The 16,951-nt window shown below is 49.1% G+C and overlaps 1 protein-coding gene and 1 long non-coding RNA gene across 3 annotated transcripts in view; one reads left to right on the top strand and one right to left on the bottom strand.

The window, feature by feature from the left end:
- The window catches only part of acoxl (acyl-CoA oxidase-like), a 667,710-nt gene that overhangs the window by 77,579 nt on the left and 573,180 nt on the right, over positions 1-16,951 (bottom strand). The window contains exons 15-16 of the mRNA XM_072500077.1: positions 15,235-15,346; positions 7,040-7,127 (exon numbers count right to left, since the gene is read on the bottom strand). Of these exons, the coding sequence (XP_072356178.1) occupies positions 7,040-7,127; positions 15,235-15,346 (200 nt within the window). The remainder of the gene's footprint in view (positions 1-7,039; positions 7,128-15,234; positions 15,347-16,951) is intronic.
- Positions 5,822-15,348, top strand: LOC140411076 (uncharacterized). 2 transcript variants are annotated; one of them, XR_011940812.1, is made up of 4 exons: positions 5,824-6,131; positions 13,605-13,856; positions 13,992-14,139; positions 14,941-15,348. It is a non-coding gene; the product is annotated as an uncharacterized lncRNA (long non-coding RNA). The 2 variants fall into 2 exon arrangements; XR_011940811.1 differs by having other exon boundaries at positions 5,822-6,131; positions 13,605-14,139.

The following is a 16,951-nucleotide window of genomic DNA, read 5'->3' as shown; positions in this document are numbered from 1 at the left end:
ATGGTGCAGGCGGGAGGGATTCAGATTTCTGGATAACTGGGGCTCTTTCTGGGGAAAATGGGACCTCTACAGACAGGATGGTCTACATCTGAACCTGCGGGGCACAAATATCCTGGGGGGGGGGGGGGGGGGGGGGAGATTTGTTAGTACTCTTTGGGGGGGTTTAAACTAATGCAGCAGGGGCATGGGAACCTGGATTGTAGTTTTAGGGTAAGGGAGAATGAGAGTATAGAGGTCAGGAGCTCAGATTTGACGTCGCAGGAGGGGGCCAGTGTTCAGGTAGGTGGTTTGAAGTGTGTCTACTTCAATGCCAGGAGTATACGAAATAAGGTAGGGGAACTGGCAGCATGGGTTGGTACCTGGGACTTCGATGTTGTGGCCATTTCGGAGACATGGATAGAGCAGGGACAGGAATGGATGTTGCAGGTTCCGGGGTTTAGGTGTTTTAGTAAGCTCAGAGAAGGAGGAAAAAGAGGGGGAGGTGTGGCGCTGCTACGCTGCTAGTCAAGAGCAGTATTACGATGGCGGAGACTTCCGAGGTAGTATGGGCTGAGGTTAGAAACATGAAAGGAGAGGTCACACTGTTGGGAGTCTTCTATAGGCCTCCAAATAGTTCTAGGGATGTAGAGGAAAGGATGGCGAGGATGATCCTGGATAAGAGCGAAAGTAACAGGGTAGTTATTATGGGAGACTTAACTTTCCAAATATTGACTGGAAAAGATATAGTTCGAGTACATTAGATGGGTCGTTTTTTGTACAGTGTGTGCAGGAGGGTTTCCTGACACAGTTTGTTGACAGGCCAACAAGAGGCGAGGCCACATTGGATTTGGTTTTGGGTAATGAACCAGGCCAGGTGTTGGATTTGGAGGTAGGTGAGCACTTTGGGGACAGTGACCACAATTCGGTGACGTTTACGTTAAGGATGGAAAGGGATAAGTATACACCGCAGGGCAAGAGTTATAGCTGGGGGAAGGGAAATTATGATGCCATTAGACGTGACTTGGGGGGGATAAGGTGGAGAAGTAGGCTGCAAGTGTTGGACACACTGGATAAGTGGAGCTTGTTCAAGGATCAGCTACTGCGTGTTCTTGATAAGTATGTACCGGTCAGGCAGGGAGGAAGGTGCCGAGCGAGGGAACCGTGGTTTACCAAGGAAGTGGAATCTCTTGTTAAGAGGAAGAAGGAGGCCGATGTGAAGATGAGGTGTGAAGTTTCAGTTGGGGCGATGGATAGTTACAAGGTAGCGAGGAAGGATCTAAAGAGAGAGCTAAGACGAGCAAGGAGGGGACATGAGAAGTATTTGGCAGGAAGGATCAAGGGAAACCCAAAAGCTTTCTATAGGTATGTCAGGAATAAGCGAATGACTAGGGAAAGAGTAGGACCAGTCAAGGACAGGGATGGGAAGTTGTGTGTAGAGTCTGAAGAGATAGGCGAGATACTAAATGAATATTTTTCGTCAGTATTCACTCAGGAAAAAGATAATGTTGTGGAGGAGAATGCTGAGCTCCAGGTAAATAGATTAGATGGCATTGAGGTACGTAGGGAAGAGGTGTTGGCAATTCTGGACAGGCTGAAAATAGATAAGTCCCCGGGACCTGATGGGATTTATCCTAGGATTCTCTGGGAGGCCAGGGAAGAGATTGCTGGACCATTGGCTTTGATATTTATGTCATCATTGGATACAGGAATAGTGCCAGAGGACTGGAGGATAGCAAATGTGGTCCCTTTGTTCAAAAAGGGGAGCAGAGACAACCCCGGCAACTATAGACCGGTGAGCCTCACGTCTGTAGTGGGTAAAGTCTTGGAGGGGATTATAAGAGACAAGATTTATAATCATCTAGCTAGGAATAATATGATCAGGGATAGTCAGCATGGCTTTGTGAAGGGTAGGTCGTGCCTCACAAACCTTTGAGTTCTTTGAGAAGGTGACTGAACAGGTAGACGAGGGTAGAGCAGTTGATGTGGTGTATATGGATTTCAGCAAAGCGTTTGATAAGGTTCCCCACGGTAGGCTATTGCAGAAAATACGGAGGCTGGGGATTGAGGGTGATTTAGAGATGTGGATCAGAAATTGGCTAGCTGAAAGAAGACAGAGGGTGGTGGTTGATGGGAAATGTTCAGAATGGAGTTCTGTCACAAGTGGAGTACCACAAGGATCTGTTCTGGGGCCGTTGCTGTTTGTCATTTTTATCAATGACCTAGAGGAAGGCGCAGAAGGGTGGGTGAGTAAATTTGCAGACGATACTAAAGTCGGTGGTGTTGTCGACAGTGTGGAAGGAAGTAGCAGGTTACAGAGGGATATAGATAAGCTGCAGTGCTGGGCTGAGAGGTGGCAAATGGAGTTTAATGTAGAGAAGTGTGAGGTGATTCACTTTGGAAGGAAAAACAGGAATGTGGAATATTTGGCTAATGGAAAAGTTCTTGAAAGTGTGGATGAGCAGAGGGATCTAGGTGTCCATGTACATAGATCCCTGAAAGTTGCCACCCAGGTTGATAGGGTGGTGAAGAAGGCCTATGGAGTGTTGGCCTTTATTGGTAGAGGGATTGAGTTCCGGAGTCAGGAGGTCATGTTGCAGCTGTACAGAACTCTGGTAAGGCCGCATTTGGAGTATTGCGTACAGTTCTGGTCACCGCATTATAGGAAGGACGTGGAGGCTTTGGAACGGGTGCAGAGGAGATTTACCAGGATGTTGCCTGGTATGGAGGGAAAATCTCATGAGGAAAGGCTGATGGACTTGAGGTTGTTTTCGTTAGAGAGAAGAAGGTTAAGAGGAGACTTAATAGAGGCATACAAAATGATCAGAGGGTTAGATAGGGTGGACAGTGAGAGCCTTCTCCCGCGGATGGAAATGGCTAGCACGAGGGGACATAGCCTTAAACTGAGGGGTAATAGATATAGGACAGAGGTCAGGGGTAGGTTCTTTACGCAAAGAGTAGTGAGGCCGTGGAATGCCCTACCTGCTACAGTAGTGAACTCGCCAACATTGAGGGCATTTAAAAGTTTATTGGATAAACATATGGATGATAATGGTATAGTGTAGGTTAGATGGCTTTTGTTTCGGTGCAACATCGTGGGCCGAAGGGCCTGTACTGCGCTGTATTGTTCTATGTTCTATGATGTGCAGGCTAGGTGGATTGGCCACGCTAAATTGCCCCTTAAGTGGAAAAAATGAATTGGGCACTCTAAATTTATAAAAAACAAGAAGTGCCTCATGGTTGTATGGGGGGTATACAAAATAAATGACAGGAGAGGGACACTCCCTCTTCCCAAGCAGAACGGCATCTTCAGAAGATGGAAGGAAAGATACAGGCCACAAAACACCAAGTCTGTCATCAGGTGTCGTGAATTCTCAAACTGTTAAATGTTGATAAATTTGCCTGAATTTTCCTTTCAAATGGGTTAAGTTTTTTGATTACAGATTTACAGGAGTACACTGTACCTTATTATTCCTTTTCAGGGGGCAGCACGGTGGCGCAGTGGGTTAGCACTGCAGCCTCACGGCGCCGAGGTCCCAAGTTTTATCCCGGCTCTGGGTCACTGTCTGTGTGGAGTTTACAGTCTCCCTGTGTTTGCGTGGGTTTCGCCCCCACAATCCAAAAAATGTGCAAGCTCGGTGGATTGGCCACGCTAAATTGCCGCTTAAATGGAAAAAAATGAATTGGGTACTCTAAATTTAAAAAAAAAAATCATTTTCAGACATTACTCGGGAAAACATGATCATTAGTGATCTGTACGTCCTTTCACAAAAAGAAATCTGATTTGCGCTATTCTCTTTGTCCTTCCCCTCCTCTCCTAAGGCCTCAAGTTACCTTCTGGTCCAAGTATCTGGGCAATGTAGGAGTGCCACAAATAGCCTAAATAACCTGGGTTCGGAAGGCCCATCAGTTACACTTCCTACATCTGTTGTACCTGGTGACCCCTGCTAGAACAGCAAATGTGGGCATTGTGACACAACTGTTCTGGACTCCACTCTGGGGATTGTACTGGGCACCACTAAGGGAGCTGGATTGGGTTTGACTCCGGGGATTAGATTGGGTTTGATTGTGGAGTCTGGCTTGGGTTTGACTGTAGGGATTGGATTGGGTTTGACTGTGGAAACTGGATTGGGTTTAACTGTGGGGAACGATTGAATTTATTTTAATCTTTTTCTTTATAAATTTAGAGTACCTGATTAATTTTTTCCAATTAAGGGGCAATTTAGCGTGGCCAATCCACCTAGCCTGCTCATCTTTGGGTTGTGGGAGCGAAGCTCACGCAAACACGGGGATAATGTGCAAACTCCACACAGACAGTGACCCAGAGCCGGGATCAAACCAGGGACCTCGGTGCCGTGAAGCTGCAGGGCTAACCCACTGCGCTGCCCTACGATTGTGTTTGACTGTAGAGATTAGATTGGGTTTTGATGCAAGGATTGGGCTGGGTTTGACTGTGGGGATTGGAGTGGATTTAACTGTGGAATTTGATTGAGTTTGACTGTAGGGATTAGATTAGGTTTGACTGTAAGTATTGGATTGGGTTTGGCTGTAAGGTTTGGATTGGGTTCACTGTAAGGATTGGATTAGGTTTGACTGTAGGGTTTGACTGTAGGGTTTGACTGTAGGGTTTGGATTGCGTTTGACTGTAGGGTTTGGATTGGGTTTGACTGTAGGGTTTGGATTGCGTTTGACTGTAGGGTTTGGATTGGGTTTGACTGTAGGGTTTGGATTGGGTTTGACTGTAGGGTTTGGATTGGGTTTGACTGTAGGGTTTGGATTGGGTTTGGCTGTAAGGTTTGGATTGGGTTGACTGTCAGGATTGGATTAGGTTTGACTGCAGGGTTTGGATTGGGTTTGACTGTAGGGTTTGGATAGGGGTTGACTGTAGGGTTTGGATTGGGGTTGACTGTAGGGTTTGGATTGGGGTTGACAGTAGGGTTTGGATTGGGGTTGACTGTAGGGTTTGGATTGGGGTTGACTGTAGGGTTTGGATTGGGGTTGACAGTAGGGTTTGGATTGGGGTTGACTGTAGGGTTTGGATTGGGTTTGACTGTAAGGATTGGATTGGGGTTGATTGTAGGGTTTGGATTGGGTTTGACTGTAAGGATTGGATTGGGTTGACTGTAAGGATTGGATTAGGTTTGACTGTGGGGATTGAACTGTGTTTGACTGTAGGGATTGGACAAGCCAAGTGGATAATGGAGATCCTGTAGATATAGTATAACTGGACTTCCGGAAGGCATTTAATAAGGTGCCACACAGAAGGTTATTATGCAAGGTTAGATCACATGGGGTTAGTGTGAGATCATCCATTTTGGTGGGAAAAGTGGAAAGGCAACTTATCTAAATGGGGAGAGACTTTGGGGTGCTCTGTGCAGGAGGATCTCGGTGTCCTCGTGCATGAGTCACAGAAAACTAGCATGCAGGTACAGCAGATAATAAAGAAAGTGAGTGCAATATTGGTATTTATAGCTAGAGGAATAGAGTATAAAGGTAAGGAAGTGTTCTTGCAACTGTACAAGGCATTGGTGACACGGCACATGGAGTATGGTGTCCAGTTTTGGTCCCCTTATTTGAGGAAATATGTAGTGGCAATGGAGGTATTGCAGAGGAGGTTCACTAGATTAATTCCAGAGATAAGGGGTTTGAGTTGCGAGGGGATATTGAGCAGTCCAGTCTATGCTCTTGAGTTTAGAAGAATGAGGGGAGATCAAATTGTGGTATACAAGATGATAAAAGATACGGATAAGGGGCAGCACGGTGGGCGCAGTGGTTAGCATTGCTGCCTCACTGCACCGAGACCCCAGGTTCGCTCCCGACCCTGGGTCACTGTCCGTGTGGAGTTTGCACATTCTCCCAGTGTTTGCGTGGGTTTAGCCCCCACAACCCAAAGATGTGCAGGTTAGGTGGATTGGCCATGCTAAATTGCCCCTTAATTGGAAAAAACGAATTGGGTACTCTAAATTTTTTATTTTTTATTTTAAAGATATAGACGTGGAACGGATGCTTCCTCTTGTGGGGCATTCTAGTACGAGAGGTCATCGTCTCAGGATAAGAGGTAGCAAATTTCAAACAGAGATGAGGAGAAACGTCTTTTCCCAAACAGTCGTGAATCTGTGGAATTCACTACCCAGAGTGCGGTGGATACAGGAACAGTGAGTAAATTTAAGGAGGACTTAGTTAGATTTTTAATTAGTAATGGGTTGAAGGGTTCCGGAGAATGGGCAGGACGGTGGTGTTGAGGCCAGGATGAGATCAACCATGTACATATTGAACAGTGGAGCAGGCTCGAGAGGCTAAATTTACTACTCCTGATCCTAGTTACGTTCTAAGAACTATTCTGTCTAATTCTACTTTCCAGCTCTTGGTCTGTAGCCCGGTATGCACCTCAAACACAAATCTGGTGATTTGATTAATATGGGGTTTTCTTGATTTAATAAGGGGGTCAGGGGTTATGGTGAGAAGTCAGGAGAATACGGATGAGAACATATCAACCACGATCGAATGGCAGAGCAGATACGATGGACCGTATAGCCTAATTCTGTTCCTAATCTTATGGTTTTATGGATTGGGTTTGACTGCAGGGATTGAGGTATTGGATTGGGTGTGACTGCAGGAACAGGATTGGGTGTGACTGCAGGAACAGGATTGGATGTGACTGCAGGAACAGGATTGGATGTGACTGCAGGAACAGGATTGGATGTGACTGCAGGAACTGGATTGGGTTTGACTGCAGGGATCAAATTGGCCTCAGTTTTGCTGCTCTCCATGGTTTCATATATTGCCCTCATTGGCAATGCTCACTGCACTTAATTGAGATACATGAAGGCATCAATGGAACTGTACCTTCACAAATTGGCAACAACTTCAGTTATGGAGCAGAGAAAACTACAAAATAATTAAAATAATCATCAGTGCGATCTTGCACATCTCTTGTAAGTTGGTGATGGACATCGGCTGACATAAGCAAGAAAGTTGTTTTTGAATTGGAGTTGCTCTATTGTCCTAGTAACCTAAATATGGCAAATATTAAAATGTCAAATGAAGAGATATTGTTACTGACCTCGATGAATGTGAGCCATGGCTAGGTAAGTGACGTGGTGGAGGCACGAGTTCCAGGCACTGAAGGGCTCTTCCTTCTTTTTCATTACCTAAGAAAAGGAGCACATTCTCTAGCAGTCAAGAGCAAAATAAGAAACCTTTCTCTAAAATAACCCAGGTGGCAAAGCAAGGTTCCATCACTTGGCCCTGATATTTGCTATACAGGGTGGGCGATGGAAGTCGGCGATCGCAAGGGGACGTTGATGATGTTGGGGGCGGGGTGAGGAATGTCAGGGATTGTGGGAGTGCGGGAGTTCGAGACTGCACTGACTGGTGTTTTGGAGACCAAGGGGTGGAGAGTTGGAGACTGCAGGGCTGGAGAACTGGAGATTGTGGGGATGGGAAGTCAGAGATTGTTTTGCAGGGTGCTGGGGAAGTCAGAGATTAGGAGGGGGGGGTGGCCTGCAGGAGAGCCAGAGTTCACGGGCAGTTGTAAATCATGGGGGCAGTGGGAGATTGCATTGTGAAGGGAGCACAAGCAGTGCTGTAAATTCACTTAACTTTTTTTTAAAAATAATGTTTATTAAGATTTTTTTTAACAAAATTTTCAACCATACAAACAAACTCTTCAACCATACAAACAAACTCTTCACCCCCCCCTCCCCCCGTAACAAAAAGAAAAGAAAGCTTGCATAGGAAGACATAAACATGGCAGATCAATATGATACAGAACTTTGTACATTGGATTCCTCCCGTACATATCAGTTTTCTGGATGATTTATGTATCTTTTTGGTCAGATGCCCCCCCAAAAACCCCCCCTTCCCTGTCCCTCCCTCTTCCCCCCCGCCCCCCCAAAAGAGATGTCACCCCCCTCCCCCCTGGGTTGCTGCTGCTGTCGACCGAACACCATCTAACGCTCCGCGAGATAGTCCAGGAACGGTTGCCACCGCCTGGAGAACCCCTGCACAGACCCTCTGAGGGCAAACTTTATCCTCTCCAACTTGATAAACTCTGCCATGTCATTTATCCAGGCTTCCACACTGGGGGGCTTCGCATCTTTCCACACTTACAAGATCCTTCGCCGGGCTACCAGGGACGCAAAGGCCAGAATGCCGGCCTCTTTCGCCTCCTGCACTCCCGGCTTGTCCGCTACTCCAAGTAATGCCAGCCCCCAACTTGGCTTGACCTGGACTTTCACCACCTTAGATATAGTTCTCGCAACTCCCCTCCAGAACCCATCCAGTGCCGGGCACGACCAAAACATATGGGCTTCCTGAGCACCTCCCACATCTGTCCTCCACCCCAAAGAACCTACTCAGCCTTGCCCCCGTCATATGCGCTCTGTGAACAACCTTAAATTGTATGAGGCTAAGCCTGGCACACGAAGAAGAGGAATTAACCCTACTTAGGGCATCAGCCCACAGGCCCTCCTCAATCTCCTCCCCCAGCTCCTCTTCCCATTTACCCTTCAGCTCCTCTACCAAAGCCTCCCCCTCTTCTTTCATCTCCTGGTATATCGCCGACACCTTGCCCTCTCCGACCCATACTCCCGAAATCACCCTGTCTTGAATCCCGTGTGCCGGGAGCAGCGGGAATTCCCTCACCTGCCGCCTCACAAACGCCCTCACTTGCATGTACCTGAAAGCGTTTCCCGGGGGTAGTCCAAACTTCTCCTCCAGCGCCCCCAAGCTCGCAAATGTCCCATCGATGAACAGGTCCCCCATTCTTCTAATCCCTGCCCGATGCCAGCTCTGAAACCCCCCCGTCCATCCTTCCTGGGACAAACCGATGGTTGTCTCTGATCGGGGACCACACCGAGGCTCCTGTCGCACCCCTGTGCCGTCTCCACTGCCCCCAGATCTTTAGCGTTGCCGCCACCACCGGACTCGGTGTACCTTGTCGGCGAGAGCGGCAGCGGTGCCGTCACCAGCGCCCCCAGGCTCGTTCCTTTGCAGGACACCATCTCCAACCTCTTCTATGCCACCCCCTCTCCCTACATCACCCACTTACGGATCATCGCCACGTTGGCTGCCCAGTAGTAGCCACCCAGATTCGGCAAAGCCAGCCCTCCTCTATCTCTACTACGCTCCAGGAACCCCCTTCTTACCCTCGGGGTCTTACTCGTCCACACAAAACCCACAATGCTCCTGCCTACCCTCTTAAAAAAGGCCTTGGTGATCACAATTGGAAGGCATTGGAATACAAAAAGAAACCTCGGGAGGACCACCATTTTAATCGACTGTACTCTGCCCGCTAGCGAGAGTGGCAACATGTCCCACCGATTAAAGTCCTCCTCCACCAGCCACGTCAAATTAAGTTTGTGCAGGGCCGCCGGGCTCCTAGCTACCTGGATCCCCAAGTATCAAAAGCTCCTTTCCGCCCTCCTCAACGGTAGGTTGTCTATCCCTCTTCCCTGATCCCCCAGATGCACCACAAAGAGCTCACTCTTCCCTACATTGAGCTTGTAGCCCGAGAAGTCCCCAAACGCACTTGGGATCTGCATGACCTCAACCATCCCCTCCACTGGATCCGTCACATACAGCAACAGGTCGTCTGCATACAGCGACACTCGATGCTTCTCTCCCCCCCTCGAACCACCCCCCCCTCCATTTCCTGGACTCCCTTAATGCCATGGCCAAAGGTTCAATTGCTAATGCAAACAACAGGGGGGACAGGGGGCACCCCTGCCTCGTCCCTCGATACAGCCGGAAGTACTCCGACCTCCGCCGATTCGTAACCACACTCGCCACCGGGGCTCTATATAGGAGCTTAACCCAGCTAATAAACCCTCCCCCGAACCCAAACCTCCGCAACACTTCCCAGAGATACTCCCACTCTACTCGGTCAAAGGCCTTCTCCACGTCCATAGCTGCCACTATCTCCGCCTCTCCCTCCACCGATGGCATTATAATCACATTTAGGAGCCTCCTAACATACCAACATTGGTATTTTGTTGCCTGCCCTTTACAAATCCCTTCTGGTCCTCGTGAATCACCCCGGGACACAGTTCTCAATCCTCGTAGCCAACACTTTTGCCAGCAACTTGGCATCTACGTTGAGGAGCGAGATCGGCCTATACGACCCGCATTGCAGTGGGTCCTTATCCCGCTTCAGGTTCAAAGAGATCATCGCCTCCGACATTGTCGGGGGCAGGGTCCCCCCCTCCCTTGCTTCATTGAAGGTCCTTACCAGCAACGGGGCTAATAGGTCTACATACTTCCTATAGAACTCCACCGGGAACCCATCCGGTCCCGGGACCTTCCCTGCCTGCATGCTCCCCAGTCCTTGAACCAGCTCCTCCACCCTAGTTGGCGCCCCCAAACCAGCCACCTCCTGCTCTTCCACCCTCGGGAACCTCAGTTGGTCTAAGAATCGTCGCATCCCCTCTTTTCCCCCTGGGGGCTGGGACCTATACAGTTCCTCGTAAAAGGCCTTGAATACCTCATTCACTTTCACCGCACTCCGCACCGTAGTTCCCCTTCCATTCTTGACTCCACCTATTTCCCTCGCTGCCATCCTCTTACGGATGCCAGCATCCGGCTCGCCTTCTCCCCATACTCATACATCGCCCCCTGTGCCTTCCTCCACTGTGCCTCTGCCTTCCGTGGTCAACAGGTCGAACTCCGTCTGGGGACTTTGCCTCTCCCTGAGTAGTCCCTCATCAGGGGCCTCTGCAGATCTCCTGTCTACTCTTAAAATCTCCCCCACTAACCTCTCCCTTTCCCTGCCCTCTCTCTTCTCCCTATGAGCCCTGATGGAGATTAACTCTCCCCTGACCACCGCCTCCCATACTACTCCCACCTGCACCTCCCCGTTGTCGTTCGCCTCCAGATACCTTTCGATACACCCTCGCACCCTCCCGCACACCACCTCGTCTGCCAGCAGTCCCATATCCAACCGCCACAGCGGGCGTTGGTCCCTCTCCTCCCCCAGCTCTAGTTCCACCCAGTGCGGGGCGTGGTCTGAAATGGCTATGGTCGAATACTCCGTTCCCTCCACTTCCCGGATCAATGCCCTGCCCAGAACAAAAAAAATCTATCCGGGAGTAGGCCTTGTGTACATGGGAGAAAAAAGAGAATCCTCTGGCCAAAGGCCTGGCAAATCTCTACGGATCTATTCCCCCCCCCATCTGATCCATAAACCCCCCGAGCACCTTGACCGCAGCCGGCCTCTTTCCGGTCCTGGATCTGGAGCGATCCAGTGCTGGGTCCAACACAGTGTTGAAATCCCCACCGATTATCAAGCTTCCTACCTCCAAGTCCAGACTATGCCCCAACATCCGTTTCATGAATCCAGCATCGTCACAATTCGGGACGTATACTTTTACCAATACCACCTCCGTCCCCTGCAACCTACCGCTCACCATCACGTATCGGCCTCCATTTTCCGCTACTATGTTCTTGGCCTCAAACGACACCCGCTTCCCCACCAGCATTGCCACCCCTCTATTCTTCGCATCCAGCCCCGAATGGAACACCTGTTCTACCCATCCCTTCCTTAACCTGACCTGATCTGCCACCTTCAGATGTGTCTCCTGAAGCACGGCCACGTCTGCCTTCAGTCCCTTTAAGTGCGCGAATACTCGGGCCCTCTTAACCGGCCCATTTAGGCCTCTCACATTCCACGTGATCAGCCGGATTGGGGGGCTACTACCCCCCCCCCCCCACACCCCCTCCCCGGCCGACTAGCCATCTCCTATTTTAGGCCACTCCCATGCCCGCGTCTCCCACACCCTCCAGTCCCCCAGACGGGGAACCCCCGCCCCGACCACCTCTTCCATTTTCAGTTCCCCCTCGGTCAATGCAGCAGCAACCCTTTTTTCCCCCCTCTCCCCCAGATCCAAATCTAGCTCTTTTGCTCCCCCCATAATACTTCTGTAAGTCAGCTGACTCCTGCTGACCCCGGCTACCCCCGCCTTCCCGTTGACCCCCTCAGTGTGGAAATCCCTCCTCCTCCTTGCGCTCCTCCACCCCCCCTCCCTAACACGGGACAAAGCCCGCACATTCCTGAGCCAGCCCCGCCCCCTGTGGCGCAGCTCCTGTTGCGGCCTTATCCCAATTCCCCCATCCCCGAGTCTCACCTCCCTCCAGCACCGACGCCCACATTCCTCACTGTCTCCCCATCAAAAACTCTTCCCCCATCCTCATCCATCGTCCCACCCGTGAAACATTCTTTACCCATATTTACAACCCTGTATACAGTCAACATCTCCCCCACAACCACAGTCCCTCAGTTGGAGTCCAATTTTTCCGTTTGGATAAAGGTCCAAGCCTCTTCTGGCGTTTCGAAATAGTGGTGTCGGTCCTGATACGTGACCCACAGTCGCGCTGACTGCAGCATTCCGAATCTCACCTTTTTTTAATGCAGCACCGCATTGGCCCGGTTGAAGCCACCTCCGCGCTCCAGTCCTGGTAGACTCGGATCACCGCATTCTCCCATCTACTGCTCCGCACCTTCTTGGCCCATCTCAGGACACTCTCTCTGTCCGCGAAACGATGGAACCTCGCCACTATTGCCCTTGGCGGCTCGCCAGCCTTGGGTCTCCTCGCCAGGACCTTAGGCCCCTTCTAGCTCCAGGGGGCTCGGAGAGGCCTCGGCACCCATCAGCGAATGGAGCATCGTACTCACATACGCCCCGGGATCAGCCCCCTCCACTCCTTCGGGGGAGACCCAGAATCCGGAGATTCTTACTCCGCGACCTGTTCTCCAGGACCTCGAATCTCTCGGCCCACCTCTTGTGCAGCGCCTCGTGCGCCTCCATCTTCACCGCCAGGCCCAAGATCTCGTCCTCGTTAGTTTTGTCCTTCACCTCTCGGAGCTCTACCGCCTGGGCCTTCGGAGTCGCCTTCAGCCCCTCGATCGCCAACAGCATTGGCGCCAGCACCTCCTTTTTAAGCTCCTCCACGCAGCGCCTGAGAAACTCTGGCTGGTCCGGCCCCCATGCTTCTCGATCTCCGCCCTCCGCCATCTTGTTTTTCCCCCTTGTTTCTGCCGCTGCTCCAAAGCCTCTTTTTCCGTTGCTCCACGTCTAGTCCCCTCCATACACGACGTAAGGGGGACCTTACTTCACTTTCCCACACGGGAATGGGTCAAAAAAAATGTCCGTTGGGGCTCCTCCGGAGAGCCCAAAAGTCCGTTCTAGCGGGAGCTGCCGAAATGTGCGGCTTAGCTCCGCATCACTGCAACCGGAAGTCCGTAAATTCACTTACCTGATGGATCGTGGCCTTCCCTCCTGCTTTTCCCTGCCAGGTTTCTGAGTCCAACAAAACTCGTTTACATGGAGTAAGGATGAAAGTCCTCTTAAAACAGAGACACCCAGCCTCCTGAAGAGTTTTTACTAACTGACTTGCCTCCTGTGAGCTAATTGGTCACCCGCCCCAACCCACCTTCATTAAAACTGGGAGTGGGTGGGTAGCAGTTGGGTTTAAGATTTTAATTTTTTTAATAAACTTCCCACTCACCACACCCTCCCCCCTTTATCTTCATGCAAAATCTGTCACAGACAAATCTATTATGTATTAAAAGTTTTGTGTAAGGTTCTTACTTCTTACAATTTTCACAACTGCCTCCTGTAAAACTTTCTCAGATAGGCGAACATATAATTCAGGACAGGGCCAGGTCCTTCAGACTCTTGAGCCTGCTCCAACTCTTTTAGACCTGAATATTGCTGAACAATCATCAGCGAACATCCCCACCTCTGACCTTATGATGGACGGAAGGCCACTGATGAGGCAGCTGAAGATGGTTGGGCCTGGGAAACTACCTTGAGGGACTCCTGCAGCAAGGTCCTCGGACTGAGATGATTGACCTCCAACAAGGAAAATGCAAGGTTACAGGGGTAAGACATGGGAGTTGGACTATGCAGAATGCTGTTTCAGAGAGCCAGTGCAGACTCGTTGGGCCGAATGGCACTGTAAAGATTCTATAACCACAGCCAGTGGAGTGCTTTAACTCTGATTCCCATTGATTTCAGTTTTGCTCTGGCTCCTCGATGTCATACTCGGTCAAATGCTGCCTTGATGTCAAGGGCAGTCACCCTCCCTTCACCAAGGCTGTAATGAGGTCAGGAGCGGAGTGATCCTGGCAGCACTTATGTGGGTCTGGATTCACATGCAGAACAGGTAAGGATGGCGGATTTCCTTTCTTAAAGGACATTAATGAACCAGATGCATTTTTACGACAATGGTGTTACGGTGGCCATGACAAAAGTAGCTTTTAATTTCAGACCTGGTAATTGAACTGAAATTCCACCAGCCATGGTAGGTTTTGAACCGACAAAGCATTAGCCTGGGCTTCTGGATTGCTCGTCCAGTGACATTACCACCAAGCCGCCACCTCCCCTTTTGGTTTACCTGTTTTTTGTTGGTTTAAACAGTTTATCTTTTGAGGTGAGATGAGCAATGTCACGGGATATCCGCTAATTTGTGAAAAAAGTGTAAATGCGGCAAAGGCAGAGAGGGTAAATGCACATTTTCAACTGGATTTCCCCTTCTCTCTCAAACAAGGGTGCAATTTTATTCTTTAGTTGCCTACTTTATAAGCCCAATGACGTGATGAGTCGGAAGACAACGAGTGAGAAATTAGCCTTGTGCAGTAGTGTGAAATGGGCACAGGGAATCAATCGGCAGCCGTACCACACACAGTCGCTTCTCTTTAGTATTGACGGCATGGAAAACTAAACGACTCGGTTAGCTCAAGGCTTCAACATGCCAAATGATTGGGAAGCACCTTAATCTTATCAATTGGAGGCCAAAACAACAAGAGTGCAAACAGAGAGGACAGTGGTGTTTTAAATGTGAGCCTGGGGGCTACAGGGAGTATGTGTGATGATCATGATAGGAGTTACTGGAAGAAACAAAAAACAATCAATCTTTTTGCTGTAGTTATTCTTATATTATTTTTCTCTTTCTCTCCTTCCCCAGCATAATTTACTGACAAGGAAGAAACACGGATGACCACCTGCTTTCAAGCCCCTTTCAATCCCCTCTGAAACTAGTCACAGAAGAATCTGGATTGACTCTCCCACGGATTACTGTGATCATTCATTCAAGAGGATGATCCCCTGGCAAGCGAATTCTAATCAATTCTCCTGGCTGCGGGTTGTGATTTTGGATATGGTTAGCTCAGTAGCTGGCATAAGCAAATGAGTCAGAAGAATAACAATAAAATTATCAGCAACCATTAATCTCATTGAAGTACCTGGGTTCTGACTTTACCTTACTGTAGAGTCTAGCTGCCAAACTACGTTGAAGGACTCTCTCCCGGTAATTTAGTGCTTTCAGTAAGAAGTTCAGGCTGCCCACCGTCTCGGTGCTGAACGCTAGGATACTATTGGGAAATTAATGAACATATGGTCAGAGATTTTCAACAGTTAAAGAAATACTGAACAGCAAATTACTTTGGGTGCTGTCTGGAGCCGGTAAACCAAAACGACAATCAGACTGAAAGAACATATTAGACTAGAAGAGGTAACTGCAGTTTATCTGGATAGTTTCAAAGTTTAATCAATTCCAGACACTACTCTATTTCAGATTTATCAATCCTCTGATTTCAGTTCCCTCTTTAATGATCTACCTCCACTGTGCCCCACATTCACTGCCCTTTGTTTTAAGTCATCTAAATTGTCTGTTCTCCTTCCTTCTTATAGGCTTCCCTCCATGTCCACAGTTCCTGAACTCGACAAAATAACAGTCACAAAACAAATCAGCTTTTCCTCCTCCCACGTTTCCCTGCTTCAATTTCTTACGATGTGGAGATGCCGGGGTTGGACTGGGGTGAGCACAGTAAGAAGTCTTACAACACCAAGTTAAAGTCCAACAGGTTTGTTTTGAATCACTAGCTTTCGGAGCACTGCTCCTTCCTCAGGTGAGTGTTGACTCACCTGATGAAGGAGCTACGCTCTGAAAGCTAGTGATTCCAAACAAAACTGTTGGACTTCAATTTCTTACATCAGTGCACAACTCCACAGTTTCTACACAGTGGGTATTCCCAGACTGATAAAACAGGGCAAGAAATGCCACCAAATCAGGTCGTGCCCTACCCACTGGCCACACATACAGGCAAACCAGTTGGGCAATGAAAACCGAAAGTGCTGGATAAATTCAGAAAGTCTGGCAGCATCTGTGGAGAAACAGAGTTAACGTGCTGAATCCATATGACTCTTCTCCGGCCAATGGACCCAAAATTTAACTCTGTTTCTCTCTCCACAGATGCCGCTCGACTTAAAAAAAAAAAATTTAGAGTACCCAATTCATTTTTTCCAATTATGGAGCAATTTAGCGTGGCCAATCCACCTAGCCTGCACACCTTTGGGTCGTGGGGGCGAAACCCACGCTGACATGGGGAGAATGTGCAAACTCCACACGGACAGTGACCCAGAGCCGGGATCAAACCCGTGACCTCAGCGCCATGAGGCAGAAGTGCTAACCACTGCACCACCGTGCTGCCCAAGATGCCGCTAGGCTTGCTGAGTTCATCCAGCTGTTTGTGTTTTCATTTCAGATTTCCAGCATCGATAGTATATTGTTTTTATATTAGCCCAGTTGGGTAGCTGGATATCTGTCAGCAGTGGGAATCTTGATTTGATTTTATTATCCCCCAGTAACCTTATAGAGACTAGCTGTAGAAGCATTTTTAGCAAGGATGTAGGGGTTAAGGAGAGGCCATAAATTGAACATTCAACACAAAATATCTGAAGAAAGTAAGGTTTGTAATAGTACAGTGCCATTCGCTACTCAGGACTTTCCAAGGTGCTTAACAAGCACTTCTGAAATGTAGTCCACATATCCCTGTTCCACCAGCAGCACTGACGACAGTGTTGATTTCAGTAGGTGGTCAAATCCAGTCATGGTCTCAAAATTCCTAACATAATTGAGGGAACACAGAACCCTGGGGAGATAAAATGAGTCACATTATGCAGCATTGGATTGACAA

Source organism: Scyliorhinus torazame, chromosome 4 (assembly GCF_047496885.1).
Source record: "Scyliorhinus torazame isolate Kashiwa2021f chromosome 4, sScyTor2.1, whole genome shotgun sequence".
Taxonomy (NCBI): Eukaryota; Metazoa; Chordata; class Chondrichthyes; order Carcharhiniformes; family Scyliorhinidae; genus Scyliorhinus; species Scyliorhinus torazame.
Note: the sequence above shows the minus strand (reverse complement) of the source record. Positions and strands in the feature narration are given on the sequence as shown.